The 14,519-nt window shown below is 44.0% G+C and overlaps 1 protein-coding gene across 1 annotated transcript in view; it reads left to right on the plus strand.

Annotated features, from left to right (window-relative positions):
• The window catches only part of col5a3a (collagen, type V, alpha 3a), a 74,136-nt gene that overhangs the window by 5,823 nt on the left and 53,794 nt on the right, over window positions 1–14,519 (plus strand). The window contains exons 2-4 of the mRNA XM_048246328.1: window positions 4,621–4,788; window positions 5,278–5,491; window positions 6,662–6,824. Coding sequence (XP_048102285.1) covers window positions 4,621–4,788; window positions 5,278–5,491; window positions 6,662–6,824 — 545 coding nt within the window. The remainder of the gene's footprint in view (window positions 1–4,620; window positions 4,789–5,277; window positions 5,492–6,661; window positions 6,825–14,519) is intronic.

Consider the following 14,519-nt stretch of genomic DNA (forward strand, 5'->3'; position numbering starts at 1 on the left):
GTCTCTTGCCGGTAGGCGTGACACTGATTTTTAACAGTGTGGTATTGTTTCTGTGGTTGGGGCTTTTAAACCAGGGGAGGAGGTGTGTGTGGGACTCCTGCAAATGCAATTATGCTTTATGTACACAGTAGTATGGTGGCTTAATGTGACCAAAGGCAGACTAAGTCTGCTGAACAGTGTCCAAATATCACCAACCATCCAAGTCTCTCAAAATGTGCACTTATCCTGGAAATGAAGTGACAGTAATGTGCTATTTTAGGAGAAAGATTACTCAGGAAAGCAGTTGTTTTTAATGATTCTTCTTCTTCTTCTTCTTCTTCTTTATTTTAGATAGACAGACAGGCAGACAGACATACAGATAGATAGATACAGTAGATAGATAGATAGATATTTTATGTATCTCAAGGAAATGTAGGCATCCAGAACAAAATAGCACTCACAATACTATACAGATGAAAAATAGAATTGTCAAATGATAGACTATCAACCAGATTTCAAATACACCATGATGTAGTTTACTCCAGAGTATGTGTCCATGGAGGTGACTGTAAAAATGAACAGTATAAACTGGTTACCACCAGTACAGCAGTTACCATTATAGCAGTTTAGCATTTAGCTAAAGGCTACCAAAACCAGTGTCAACTTCCTTTCCCGGTTGACACATTTCTGTCACTCTGTTAGTTCTTGAGTATTATCTTACCTAACACACCTGAGGAAGTGCAGTCTGTTTTCAGGAAGTCAGCCTATCATCATATATCACCATCCCACACTCACTGTACATAAAGCTATGAATTAGTGGTTAGACCATGTGACAAGATAATTGTTGTAGGAGATTTTTGTGGGTATTACCAGCCTGGTCCCACAGCGGTGTGTAGTCCTGTTGGTACCTGCTGAGCAGACTACCTGTAGGTAGTCCTCCATTCTGGGGTCCGACAAGGACAGAGAACACACAAAGTGAGCCAGTTCTGGTGGTTTGGGGGCTGTGGTTTTGATGGTCTCATAAAAAGACCTATGTATGTGTATACTTTTTTTCAGCTCTTGCAGAAACACAATGGCAGCCCGAGGAACATGAGGGAGCGTTATTAGGAGTAGAGTTCACGATTGTGAAAGATGAACCTATGCTATAGCAGGCATGTGAGTGTTGGTAAGCAGCATCTTGGTGCTGGCATGCGAGGGGAGAGCTTGAGATGCCTCCAGATTCAGATCTCTCCACCAAAGCATGGCAGAGGGCCACCTGCTTAGACTCTCATGCTCTTTACGACAGCAGCACAGAAACATTCCCCAGCTCTGTGTAAATGCCCCCATGGAGCTGCTGCTCTGTGGGAACAATGGAAAAAGTGTGTGTGTGTGTGTGTGTGTGTTTATTTGTTTGCACGTGCATACTGTATTTGTATTTGTATTTTGTGTGTGTGTGTGTGTGTGTGTGTGTGTGTGTGTCTGAGTTTTGTGTGTGAGAAAAATTATAAGACTTACAGTTACACTACCTTCATGAGAAGAGAATCTGTCCGCCATCTATATTAGTCAGAGCGGGTGTTGCTGCGTGTGAGTAACCCTGGGCTGGTATACTGTTCATGATTGGCCTCCCCAGGTCCCTCATGCACTGCAAACAGCTTGATATCTTGCACAACTCTTTTGGAACTTTAACCTATTTCATTTTCATGAATCTTCCTTTCATATTTCATCACAACTAAAATAAGTTAAACCAATGTGAGAATTAAAAAATGTTTATTTTGAATCATTTAGCATATTTCTCCCGGGGGACTCCGGCTATCCTGGCTTGACTGTCTCGGCCTTTGTGTGAATTTGGCTGTTTGTTTAGGAGTGTGTGAGAGTGCAGACATGCAGCATGTGAGGATCTGGCAGGTCACTGTGAAAATCATTCTCGCCGGGGAAGGGAAATTCCCCCCCCCCCCATTCCATCCCGATGTTCTGGGTACTCGGTCCCTCCAGGCCTCGGTCTGCTTTCATGGGCCTGTGGACAGACGCTGCCAGAGGCTAGCTGTTTCACAGGAGCGCACCAGTTAAACCTCTCCTGCTGATGCTGAGTCACCTAATTAGCCAGCTGCATCTTGGGATATCACTTTTCGTCTTCTTTGCCACAGTGTTTTGTTTATATCCGCGAAAACCCCATGTGTGAATCCTCCTTTGCTTGGCTGCGTTTTGCTTGTAATCATATTATAATTTTTTTTTTTCCATGTCCGAAGGTCAAGGGGGCATTGAGTGTTTTCACAGGACAGAGGTTTTCATTGGCCGAAGAAGGCTTCAGAGGGATGGTTGGGGCTCTCTTGGGTGATTGAGTTAGCATGTTTTCCATGGAGATGTCAGGTGTTCTCTTTGTCACATAGGATGCCAAGGTCTCCTAATGTGGTTCATACAGCCACTTATTAAAGGAGAATTCCGGCAATTTTTCACATAGATCTCTGTTTCACCGCTATGTGCTATACTCTGGGGCCATGAACATGGGGTCTCTTGAACATGCTCCCAGAGTGTAGCACTATAGCTCCAGCCGTTGGCTGTAGCATCTTGAGCTAGGTACAACTGACTGTTTTAGTTTTTTTTCCCGTATCGACAGTACTTGGTGACCACGAGAACCAGAGATCTATATGTGAAAAATCGCCGGGATTCCCTAACAGATATAGCACTGTATTTGAAGCAGAAGTCCTATAGAATAGATGAATATAGTCATATAAGTAGTGATATCTATTGAAAATGCAGTATAGTTCAGCAGTGAAACTGCTGTGTGTGCACTTGTGTACACTTTAGATTGTTGTTTGCAGGAAGTTAACTATGGGATTATTTATTTACAGAAATTGTTTTTCTCGTCAGAGGCTGTCTTGACTGTAAATAAGTACCTGATGTTTCCCATTGTGTCTTGTTATCCGTGGCCATGGCCATTTACAGGCTTGTTGCTACGCTTTGTGCACGAGAACCGAGCAGAAGCACATAAAAGGCATGCACCGTGCAAATAAATTACACCGTAAAATGCACAAGGCTTTTTCATGCCTGGCAAAGGGGAGAGGGAGACTTGGCATTTGGCAAATGGTGCCCACATGTTTAATTAATTTTGAGTTGGTTGTGTGTGTGTGGGGGGGGGTAGTTTGTGTGTGTGTGTGTGTGTGTGTGTGTGTGTGTTTGTCTGGGGGGTAGGTGATGAAGGAGAAATGGAGGGCAATTGAAATTTAGGGCTCTTATTTCATTTTAATCCCCAGAATGCTTTGGATTCCTAAATGCTGAATTCTCACAGAAAGAGCCAGACACTCATCCCTCAAGTCTATGGCCAAGTTAAGTAGGGTGAGTTTAGTGGAGTTCAACATCCGACACACTGTTAAGTTTGTGTGTCAGGAGTGCAGGAAAAATGCACTTTTGTTGCAAGGTAAATCTGCCTCCCAGGAGAGCGGACGCCGGTTTTGACATTTTAAGACGAAGAGTTGGGACGCAGATGGAGACAGAGGGAGAGATTGTAAGAGTGAAAGGGCTACGAGACAGAGTCTAAGCCTGAGAGACAGAAAAAGAGAGAAATACAAGGGAAGAGAGACAGACAGACAGAGAGAGAGAGAGAGACAGACAGAGAGAGACAGACAGAGAGGGAGAGATAGACCGAGAGGGAGAGAGACAGACAGAAAGAGAGAGAGGGAAAAGGAGCATGATAGAGGACTAAGAGGGAATCAGAAAATAGAGCCCTTGCAATAGAGAGAAAGAGATGGAGAGAGTCAGGAGGGTAGAAAGAGAGACAACTAGAATGAGTAAGGATGAGCTACACCAGGCACGTAACTGAAACGTTCCGTTCACGTTGCGTCTGCTGCAACAATTAGCTTCCACTGTAATCAATGGAAGTAGCTACACCAGACGTGATAGCGGCGCGTACTAAAGAAAAAAATACACCCTTCATCTAAAATGTATTTTACACATAGCGTATGCTGCAACAATTAGCTTCCATTACTTAAAATGTATTTTACACATAGCGAACGGAATGCTTCAGTTACACGCCTGGTGTAGCTTCCCTGTCAGAGAAACAGAAAGAGAGACAGATCAAGAGGTAACAACGGCATGCATCTCTGGGACGAGAGGGGACATATCCCTTCCTCCCTCCTTCCCTGGTGATGGCCTCAGGCAGGTGTCAGCTGTCAGGTGTGGCCGCAGTCTGATTAAGGAGCGCACTCAGTGCCACGACTCCATCCGTCTATCCCATAATAATACCCACAGAAGGCCACCTGCTGGCCTCAAGTGAGTCAGACCACATCCAGACTGGAACTCCCAACAACAGGAAGTAGTCAGTGAGAAAAACAGCAGCCAAAAAAAGGCAAAAGAAAGCAGATTTGCAGTTCTTAGGACTTGGCCGGAGCTCAACACAATATCATTAGCTCAATCTTCCCCGTGTCTGCCAGCACTGTCGCCGACACAGCGGCATACATCTGCAAGATATTTGAGCGAATGTACCATGTAGCATGTGAGTTGTTTTGAAACAAAGTGGGGTGGAGGGATTTGTGAGCAAACAACATTCAATCACACCCCTCCATGATGTAGATCATTGGTTTGGCGCGGCCCTGATGGCTGTTGCCAAATGAGATGGAAACGTTAGAGATGGCGGCTAATGGGTTCCTCTCGCTCTCCCGTAAACAGCCAATCTGGTGGACGTGCTGCGGGGGCTGGAGCTGTCGGACAAAATGGTGGGTGTTTCCGTGGAGGCCGGCCTCTGCACCAACAGGAAGGACACCGAGGAGGTGGACTACGCTTTCAGGATAGACAAGAGAATTCAGCTCAGTGTGCCAACCAAGCAGCTCTTCCCAGGTTGGGCCACTTCTTAAGCCGATTTTGTCATCAAGTTTTACTCAATTTTTAATGTCATCATTTTACTCAATGCACTTTTACATAGTTATGCTGGATATGCAAGGTCAAATCTATAGACAGCATGTGTACACATATAGATCAGAATGTGAATATGAACAGAGTCATCAGTTTAGTACATTTAAGTACAATGCATTCCATGACCCAGCAAGTTACAGAAAGTATTCTAAGCACAATGACAAACACTGCCAGAATTTGCATGGCTAAATTACTGAAATTAAACTATATTACATGGCTATACTACTTATTACTTCCATGGCTATATTACTATGATGTGCCCAAATGGCTTTGGTCACATACATTGTTGAATCTAGCATGGAGAATGTAGAATCTTTTCTGGGAGAGTTTTTGATTTCTGACTGTTTTGTTCCCTTTGGTTGTATCTAATGTGAAGACAGATGAGATTTTTTGTTTCTGTGCCTCATCCCTCAGACTCTCCCTTCCCGGAGGACTTCTCGGTGATGGCGACGGTGCGGGTGAAGAAGCGCTCGCAGTTCTTCCTGCTCTCGGTATACGACGAGCAGGGCATCCAGCAGGTGGGCCTGGAGGTGGGCCGCTCGCCCGTCTTCCTGTACGAGGATCAACATGGCCAGCCCTCCCCCGACCTCTACCCTATATTCAAGAAGGTCAACCTCGCCGACGGGAAGTGAGTTAGCTCAAATGGACTAGCCTTGTTCACACCAGACTCTTCTCAATTGAGAGTGGGTCTGGAAAAGGTTCACTGACTTTAGACTTCCAGCAGGGGTGTAACTAGCTAATGATAATAATAATAATTACCAGTTTGCAACAAAGCATTAAACAGTATTTTACATAAACAAACCTCATAGCATCATAGCAACAGATAGAGGTTGGACACTATTGTTTCAGAACAGAACAGAACAGAACTATATATCTACGGCTCTCATTTACTGATAATGAGTGCAGCCACACATCCAACTTGGAATTTCAAACTCTGGATACTCTGGGTTTGAACGAGCTTACGAGTCGGGATATAACTTTAGGGGGCGTTCCATTTACAACTTCCTATTAGGAGCTTTGTCAAACAATTCGGTGAGCGACTTGGAACAAATGGAATGCGGCATAACTATCACACTATTACTCTATGAGATCTTGCACAGCCTTGAAACTACCTCTAGCACAGTTTCTCTCAATGAACCTTAAAGATGCTAACTATTGATTTGTGTTGTTTTTCCCAAAGCTTTCGCCCAGAAGAATCACACCTTTACTTAGCGTACTGAGAGGACTCAGCTGTTGCCCTGCAAGCAGCGCCATTCCAAAGGAAATGCACGATAGCTCTCCCTTGTTTGCACATTGGTTGAATTCTTACACATATAAAAGAACAGAGAGTCCAAAAGTGCAAACATTCAGCTACTCTTTACTCAGCTTTCATGGGAAATAACAGCCGGGGACCCGAAGACACACACTGTGTTTGCTGAGTAGAATTGTTTCCACAACCAATGTTGCCTTAAGTGGGTCAAGTCAACACATTTTTATAACTAAGTGTTTGCAGAGAGGGTATAAATTTGACTTGAATTTAATTGATCTCTGACCTATGGGGTATATAGCATTAGCTGATGACACTACGCAGACGACCTTTTCACCTTTGCTGCTTTATGGCCGTGAAAACCATGCTCAGATGTGACATGATCTACCTCTACATCAACAACCCTTACTTTTTGCCAGCACCGTCAAAAGAACCTAAAAGGAGTCCAATATGTAGGATCAAAGAACAGCGCACAGTGTGGCGACATAGACTCAATTGAACCGGCCTCTCCACGGTAGCCTTGTCTGACACACATCTCCTCCATCTCTCCAGGTGGCACAGGATCGCCTACAGCATCCGGGGCAAGTCCATCACCCTGTATCTGGACTGTAAGGAGGTGCAGACAACAGAGCTGCCCAGAGGAGACGGCCCCGTCGTCAGCACAGATGGAGTCACAGTCTTCGGGGCCCGTCTGCTGGATGAGGCTGTGTTTGAGGTGAGACCCCCCCCCCAGACTCTAAAGTGGCTGGCAGCAGGTTTTTCTATTGTTTTCTATGGTTCGGCAGCGGAACGGTGGCAGCGTTGTGTTAGGTGGGGATCACATTGGCCAGCGGCAAGCATAACGCAAATCTCAGACCCTAATAAGTTCTATCTCGTTCCTAAGTAACACAAACGGTTTGCCTAAACTGACAATTGAATACGCTCGTATTGTCATCACGCAGCTTGTTCAACGCTAGTGTTCCTGGTCAGTGGAGCGTTAAGTGTGTTGTAACCAGGGCTCCGAACCGGTTCAAGGAACGAAAACGAAAACCGAAAACGAACGGAATTTTACGGAATTTTACGAGGAGCGGAAACGGAAACGAAAACAAAATGGTCTTCAACTGTTCCGGAACAGAAACGTTATTCTGAAATCCAAAAAAACGGTTAATAACGGGGTTTTTTTCCGTTCTCTATATAACAGCTTAATAATTTGATTTCTGCAGTTTGAAATAAAAAAAACGAATAAATGGACCTTTGGTCCAAATGGGTATATTTTGTCTTGCTGTTGTAATGTAACCTATCCGCCTGCCACTTCGATCTTAGGCCAGCTCGTAGCGTCGGCCAGTGTTTCTCAAAGTGTGGTCCGGGGACCACTGGTGGTCCGCGAGCTGTTGTAAAAAATAATATAGATGCGTTGTTTGCAATATTGAACCAACTTGTATGTAAATCCAAAGTTCTGCAATACTGCCTATGTAAGCTATGCCAATTTAAATCATATGAATCCTCTGACACAATAAGCAAGGTGCAAAGACAATAAGCAAGGTGGGTTCAGTGAGTAGGCCTATTGTGTCTATTAGCTATGTGGTCCGTGAGGTTTTTTCTAATGGTTAAGTGGTCCTTGGTCTGTAAAAGTTTGAGAAACACTGGCGTAGGCTACTGAAACTGATTTGGAAATTGTTTGTAGCCTATGCGTAATAGCCTATTTTGCCTGTCCACGCCTTGTCGTTTTAAAGTCGGATTTGAAATGTTTGCTAATTATAGCCTATTCTATGTAGCCTATACGAGTTAAACAGGAAATTTGAGATAGGCCTTGTCAGCAACAGACAGGTTCGTTTATAAACAGGGTTGGAATTATAGCGCAAGCCTTTGAAGATCTCCATATGGATAAAACTCCAAAAGGCTACAACCAGGTAAGGAGTTTAGCACGTATCCAGAAATATTTTTGATAAGAAATTATTTATAGGCATAGGTTAGGCCTACAGTAAGTCTGTAGGCTATGGGATGGATAGCCCATCTGAATGTTTTTGGATGCCGCCTGTGATTTATTATTTTTGGCCATAGCTACGGTATAGGCTAAATCAAGGGGAAATAATGAGTAGCCTACGTCTATTCTAAGGTAAAGTCCACAAAAATAGACTTGATAGGCCCGCCAAACACTGCCGGAACTTTAAGAACGAACGATATTTTGCGTTCCGAACCGGTTCAGGACCGATATGTTGGTGGCGGAACGCATGCAAGAACGAAAACATAGGCCTATCTGAACCGTTCGGAACGGAACGTTTGAAAAATAATTTCGTTTTCAAGCCCTGGTTGTAACGGCATCTTCTGTTGTATTCTGCTCCTAACACCTTCACTCTGATACTGAAAATCTCGCTTGCCCAATAATAATAAGAATTTTAACACACACATAAATCCCTCTCTATTAAAACATGCTGATTCACTAGGTTCAACACCCAACCGGGTCCGTGTAAACACTAATTACTAGGGCTGTCAATCGATTAAAAAAAATAATCTAATTAATTACAAACTCTGTGATTAATTAATCTAAATTAATCGCATATATAATGTTTGCTGTGAAAGTATTTTAAATATTTAAATTCAAATGAATCATTGAATAATCAGCATTAGTGACATTAAAGTTCAAAACTCTTTTATTATTATTATTTTCACTGTTCAAATAAAGTTTTTTTTTTTTTCACATACAAGGCATTTCAGGCCACAGATATAACCTAGGGGACACAATGAAAATTAATTAACACTCCCCTCAATGTCAACACTTATTTCTTTACATTGATGTGCGACTATACAGTAGAGTTGATGAACTCCGGTGATATGCAAATTCCTTGCTGCAGACATTGCAGAGGACTTTATTTTCAACACTTTATATTTTATCAACATCATCAGGCCATTTTTTAAAAGTAAATGTTCCAATAAATGATCCAGGCAGCACGTTTTCTTCTCTCTCCTTCATTTTACAGTCTGACTAGAACGGCTCGGGGTCAAAGGTCATACGGAATCGATTAATCTGCACTAATTTTTTAAATTAATTTTTTCTCAAATGAATTAATCGAAATTAATCAGTTATTTTGACAGCCCTACTAATTACATTAACAATAGCGGCAGGTTCAAACACACCTAGGAAAATAGCTGCCCGATAACTGTCCAAAGTGCGTTGCAAGATGGCCGCCGAACAGGGCTCCTGTCTAGTATTGACCCTCCAGAGTGTTTCAGTGTTCCCTGATGCTACACCACAGTTTCAAGGATTTAAGGATTCAAGGAATCATTATTGTCATTGCAACATTTACATGTGGGAGCGAAATTTAGTACTCAGGTCCCGTTTGATTAAACAAACACTTATGTGTGCTTATTATAGCAATGACTGTATACAGTCATTAGCTTACATACACGGCATGCTTATTCACTGCTTATATACTCACTACTTTATTATGTTACTAGGAGGTTTGTAATGTCCATGTGTATTTCTGTAATATTTTTAAATGTGTACACCAGGGTTGTGCAAAATTCAAATTGCAATTCTGCTTCCCGTTTGCTACCTCAATTGAAATCCAAGTGAAATACAAGAATTGAATTGGAATTTAATAGCCAGTCAATTCTGGAATTTTGCACAACCCTGGTTTACACCTTGTTATGTAACTTAAGAACAGCAGAGTCCTCTGACTCTGCAGGCAAACACACGATCATTTAAGTGACGTGTGCTTTTATGCTTTGCGTCGTGGTGGCAAAGCTGTGTGTGCATACTGTAAGCAAAGCTGTCAGGCTTTATTTTCCCCTGTAGCTGGAGGCATGGATGACTTTTATGGTTCTGTCCCAGACAGAGCTATTTGAATCTCCGCTCCAGAATAATCAGTCTTGAAAGGATCTTACATATTTTAGGTAGCAGAAGTGAGCCAAATAGGAGTTGTTTGTTGTAACTTGCACGGGTGATGGAGTGCCAACATTTTTATGAGCCGTTTATGCCCTGGAAGTATAAACTATGTAACAGTCAAATAAACCTTGATATTGGGCCAGATCCCATAGCCTACCATTGGTTTGGAGGCTTTTCAAAACTACCTTAAGTAGCCATGATCTGTTTGTAGTGACCGGTTTTCATACTTTCATACTTACAATGGCACATTTTTTTTCTCTCATAGTTTACGAATATGAATAGTACTTGTTTAAAATTGTATCATGAACACACACATCAGAAAATGACTTCACACATTGCAGATTGTGAGCCAAATAGGAGTTGTTTGTTGTAACTTGCACGGGTGATGGAGTGCCTGCATTTTTATGAGCCGTTTATGCCCTGGAAGTATAAACTATGTAACGGTCAAATATACCTTGATATTGGGCCAGATCCCATAGCCTACCATTGGTTTGGAGGCTTTTCAAAACTACCTTAAGTAGCCATGATCTGTTTGTAGTGACCGGTTTTCATACTTTCATACTTACAATGGCACATTTTTTTTCTCTCATAGTTTACGAATATGAATAGTACTTGTTTAAAATTGTATCATAAACACACACATCAGAAAATGACTTCACACATTGCAGATTGGCTTTCGTTTACCCGCCATTTTAAATCTGGAAAAAAAGCAAGTAATCTATTACATTTATAGGGGGTTTGCCAAAGCAGTCATTTAAGCTAATTGAATTCTGATTAAGCTAAACTGTAATTAAGTGCTCCCTCATTTCAAATAATTAGGCATGTTTTGGAAGTACGCAGCATAATGTTCAAATGGCTAATTATCAGAATGTACTGTGTGCCGGGGGTAACAGGATAAATGCTACCGCTAATGGAAGCCATACCCGATGAGTTTGTTTTGCAATTGGATGCCACTAGCATTCAATCACATGGGGCCAAGTATTTTGTTTCCAGTTTTGTGTGTGTGAAAGAGACTGAACTATATAAACTGTATGTGTGTGTGTGTGTGTGTGTGTGTGTGTGTGTGTGTGTGTGCGAGAGAGAGAGAGGGGGCGAGAGAGAGGGGTACTGTCAGACATTACAGCTACATATGAAGTCATTATACAAATAATCAAGCTTGTCTTTCTGTCTTTCTCTGTCATGTGAAACCAGCATTGAGACTCTAAAAACACACACAGCTAAACTTGTATGCTACACATCCCTAACCACAGCTCTGTGCTGCGCCATGTTTATCTTAAACTGCCGTTAAGGAACCATTTTTGTAGAACCTGAAAATCCTAAGGTATGTTCAGTATTCAAAATATACATGTATGGAGGTCGTCTCTGTGTCTGTGCACGTGCAGCCACTGAGCCTGTGTGTGTCATGACAGTGCCGGACAGTGATGATGAGAGGGGGGCAGACCGTAGGGGCAGTGATGAAGAGAGAGAGAGGCAGACCGTAGGGGCAGTGATGGAGAGAGGGGGGCAGACCGTAGGGGCAGTGATGAAGAGAGAGGGGGGCAGACCGTAGGGGCAGTGATGGAGAGAGGGGGCAGACCGTAGGGGCAGTGATGGAGAGAGGGAGGCAGTCCTGGCACTGGGCCTGTGGCTGTTTGGAAAGATGTGTGTCATTAAGTGTGTTGCAATTCCACTTGTCCACTGTTTCCACTACCTTGATATCTTCACTTTGTCAGCTGGGGTTATCTGTTTGAGTGTCCTCATGTGTTTTGTGTGTTTGTCAGCTGGGTTATCTGTTTGAGTGGACAAATGGATTTTGTTTCTGTCCAGTATTTTTTATTTATTTTTGCTTTCAGAAGACCCTGTCCGAATTTTAATTCAGATGGGCTCTGTGAGAGTGAGTGTGAGTGCTTACCTGGACATCTTGACCAGTTATTGATCCTTCTTTAAGCGGAATGTCTGTTATTTGTCTGTCAGTGCTCTCTGTGCCCTTTGGCAGACAGGCACTTGAGCCTCTGCGTGAAACCTGTCTGAGCTATCTTTGAGAAATCACTGAAGGAGACATCCGATACGGAATGGCCCTCACATTACTGGGTACAGCTTCTGCAAACTCTCTCAAATGTCTGGGTCAACAGTGTGTGTGTGTGTGTGTGTGTGTGTGTGTGTGTGTGTGTGTGTGTGTGTGTGTGTGTGTGTGTGTGTCTGTGTGTCTGTGTGTGTGTGTGTCTGTGTCTGTGTCTGTGTGTGTGTGTGTGTGTGTGTGTGTGTGTGTGTGTGTGTGTGACTGTGTGTGTGCTGGCCGGCTGGCTGGAGGGTGGAACATAAGCATGGTCTACTTTAACCTTGTTTCTGATCTCTTTGTTTCTTGAGCTGGTCTCCTAGCTCCTAGTTAAATGGGGCAGAGGAGAGATCCCATATCTCCCTTTATCCTCAAGGCCTTTTGTCTGCTTGGCTCATGATGGAGAGAGACAGAAAGAGAGAGAAAGGGAGAGAGAGAGGGAGCGAGCGAGAGAATGAAAGAACAGAAAAGACAGGGAAAGATAGAGGAGAAGAGAGAAAAAACAGGAAAGACAGATGGAGGAGGGAAGCAGAGAAGAAGAGAAGGATAAACAGAAAATCAAGTAAAAGGAAAAGGCCAAGAGAGAAAAAGAAGACAAAGAGAAAAAGAGAGAGAGAGAGAGAGAGAGGTGGAGGGAGGAGAGACTGTCTCACAGACTTAATAACAACTGTCTGACTGTCTCCACGGAGACCAAGTCCAGCGGCAGACATGGCCTGAGTACATGTTCTGTATAGGTTAGCCCAGCCCAGCAGCACACGTGTCAACTTCTCCTTTAATGAGTTCACTCAGCCTCCAGCTGTCAATCACCTGACTCATAAACCCTCCCACGCCATTACTTTGACTCACAAACCCCTCCCACACGCAGCTGTTATATCCACAAACCCCTCCCACATATTATGATATCCACACACACGCTTCCTGGCCCCTCTTACTGAGACACACGCCAACTAGCATCACCTCATGTAACCCTTTCATAGTGGACGGCTCCCTGTAGCACTAAATGTTTACCGAGATTAGAGTAGGCCCTCCCACAGTATTCCTCTATAGATGTAGCATGAGGAGGTTTGCCTTTCAAGAGCTTGGATTTATAAATGTATGTTTTTGTTAGTGAGGCGGCCGAGCCTGCCCTGTTGGTCTGAGACTCTCAGTGCGATTAATCTTCATACGGAGAGGCTGTCGGAGCTTTTGTGATGACTAATGCTTTTTGATTACCACCAGGTTGGTCTTACACTTTCCAGCCTCTCCCACAGTAATAGACACAAGAGCACACACACAGACAGACACATAACCCCACACACACACACACACACACACACACACACACACACACACACACACACACACACACACACACACACACACACACACACACACACACAAACACGCACACACACACACACTGTGCTGTCCTTGTGGTTTTAATTTAACTGCATCTGGGTCAGGACTCCCTGACCCTGGGTGAGGCTGGTACTGGGGGAGGTGAGAGTTCGGCCCATTCTCAGGAACTCATACTCCCAGGCCTCCGGTTCCGGGGGGATCCAGGGGCTTGTGTTCCGGCCCAGTTGTCCCAGCGTGGGAGAACCGGCATGGGAGCCTGGGGACTGTGGTCAAAGCTAATGCCTCTATTGCTTCCAGATTGCCTACAAATAGCTAAAGCCCTTTTGGAAAAGGCTTTGGAGAGATGTCAGTGATGTGGTCCATTGCACATCACACACACACACACACACACACACACACACACACACACAAACACTCTCAGTTCTCACACATAGACACGTTTACTCATGCACATATACTCAACACCCACACATACACATACAGTATGCACACACACACACACACACACACACACACACACACACACACACACACGCATTCTCACACACTCATGCATATTAAAGCAAACAGACACCCAGCTCTCTGCAGGCCTAGGCCTGTGTGTTCCTCTGCATCTGTTTTCCTAGACCCAGATAAGATCCAGGCCTGTGTTTGTCAGGCCAGCCCTGTTACTGTGCTCCGATTACAGCAGCCACTTTCTGTCAGTGAGAAGGGAAGTGCTGCATGAGACCCCGGGTTAGCGTCTAGTTGACTTTACTCCTTTGGCCATCAGACAGCGGACTGGATATGTATTGCTATGTGTGCGTGTGCGTGTGCGTGTGCGTGTGCGTGTGCGTGTGCGTGTGCGTGTGAGAGAGATTTCTGCTATGCTGCAGTGGCTGGGTGACAGAGGTGAGATTTGTTGACAAGGCGGTTGTTGTGAATGCACTCCTCTCTCATAATGGCTTCTGACAGAGCGCATTCAGGGGTGTTAGCAGCATGTTTTTTCTCTCTCTCTCTCCCTCTCTCTCCTTCTCTCTCTTTCTCTCTCTCCCTCTCTCTCCCTCTCTCTCTCTCTCTCTCTCTCTCTTCCCTGGACAGCCTCTCTTGGCAAATGTGAACTGAACTTTTTTTGTGCCTATATTGGATTGGTTCGCTGGTGACAGCTGGGCTTTCGTTCTCACAGTCACCAT

Source organism: Alosa alosa, chromosome 6 (genome assembly GCF_017589495.1).
Source record: "Alosa alosa isolate M-15738 ecotype Scorff River chromosome 6, AALO_Geno_1.1, whole genome shotgun sequence".
Classification (NCBI taxonomy): domain Eukaryota; kingdom Metazoa; phylum Chordata; class Actinopteri; order Clupeiformes; family Clupeidae; genus Alosa; species Alosa alosa.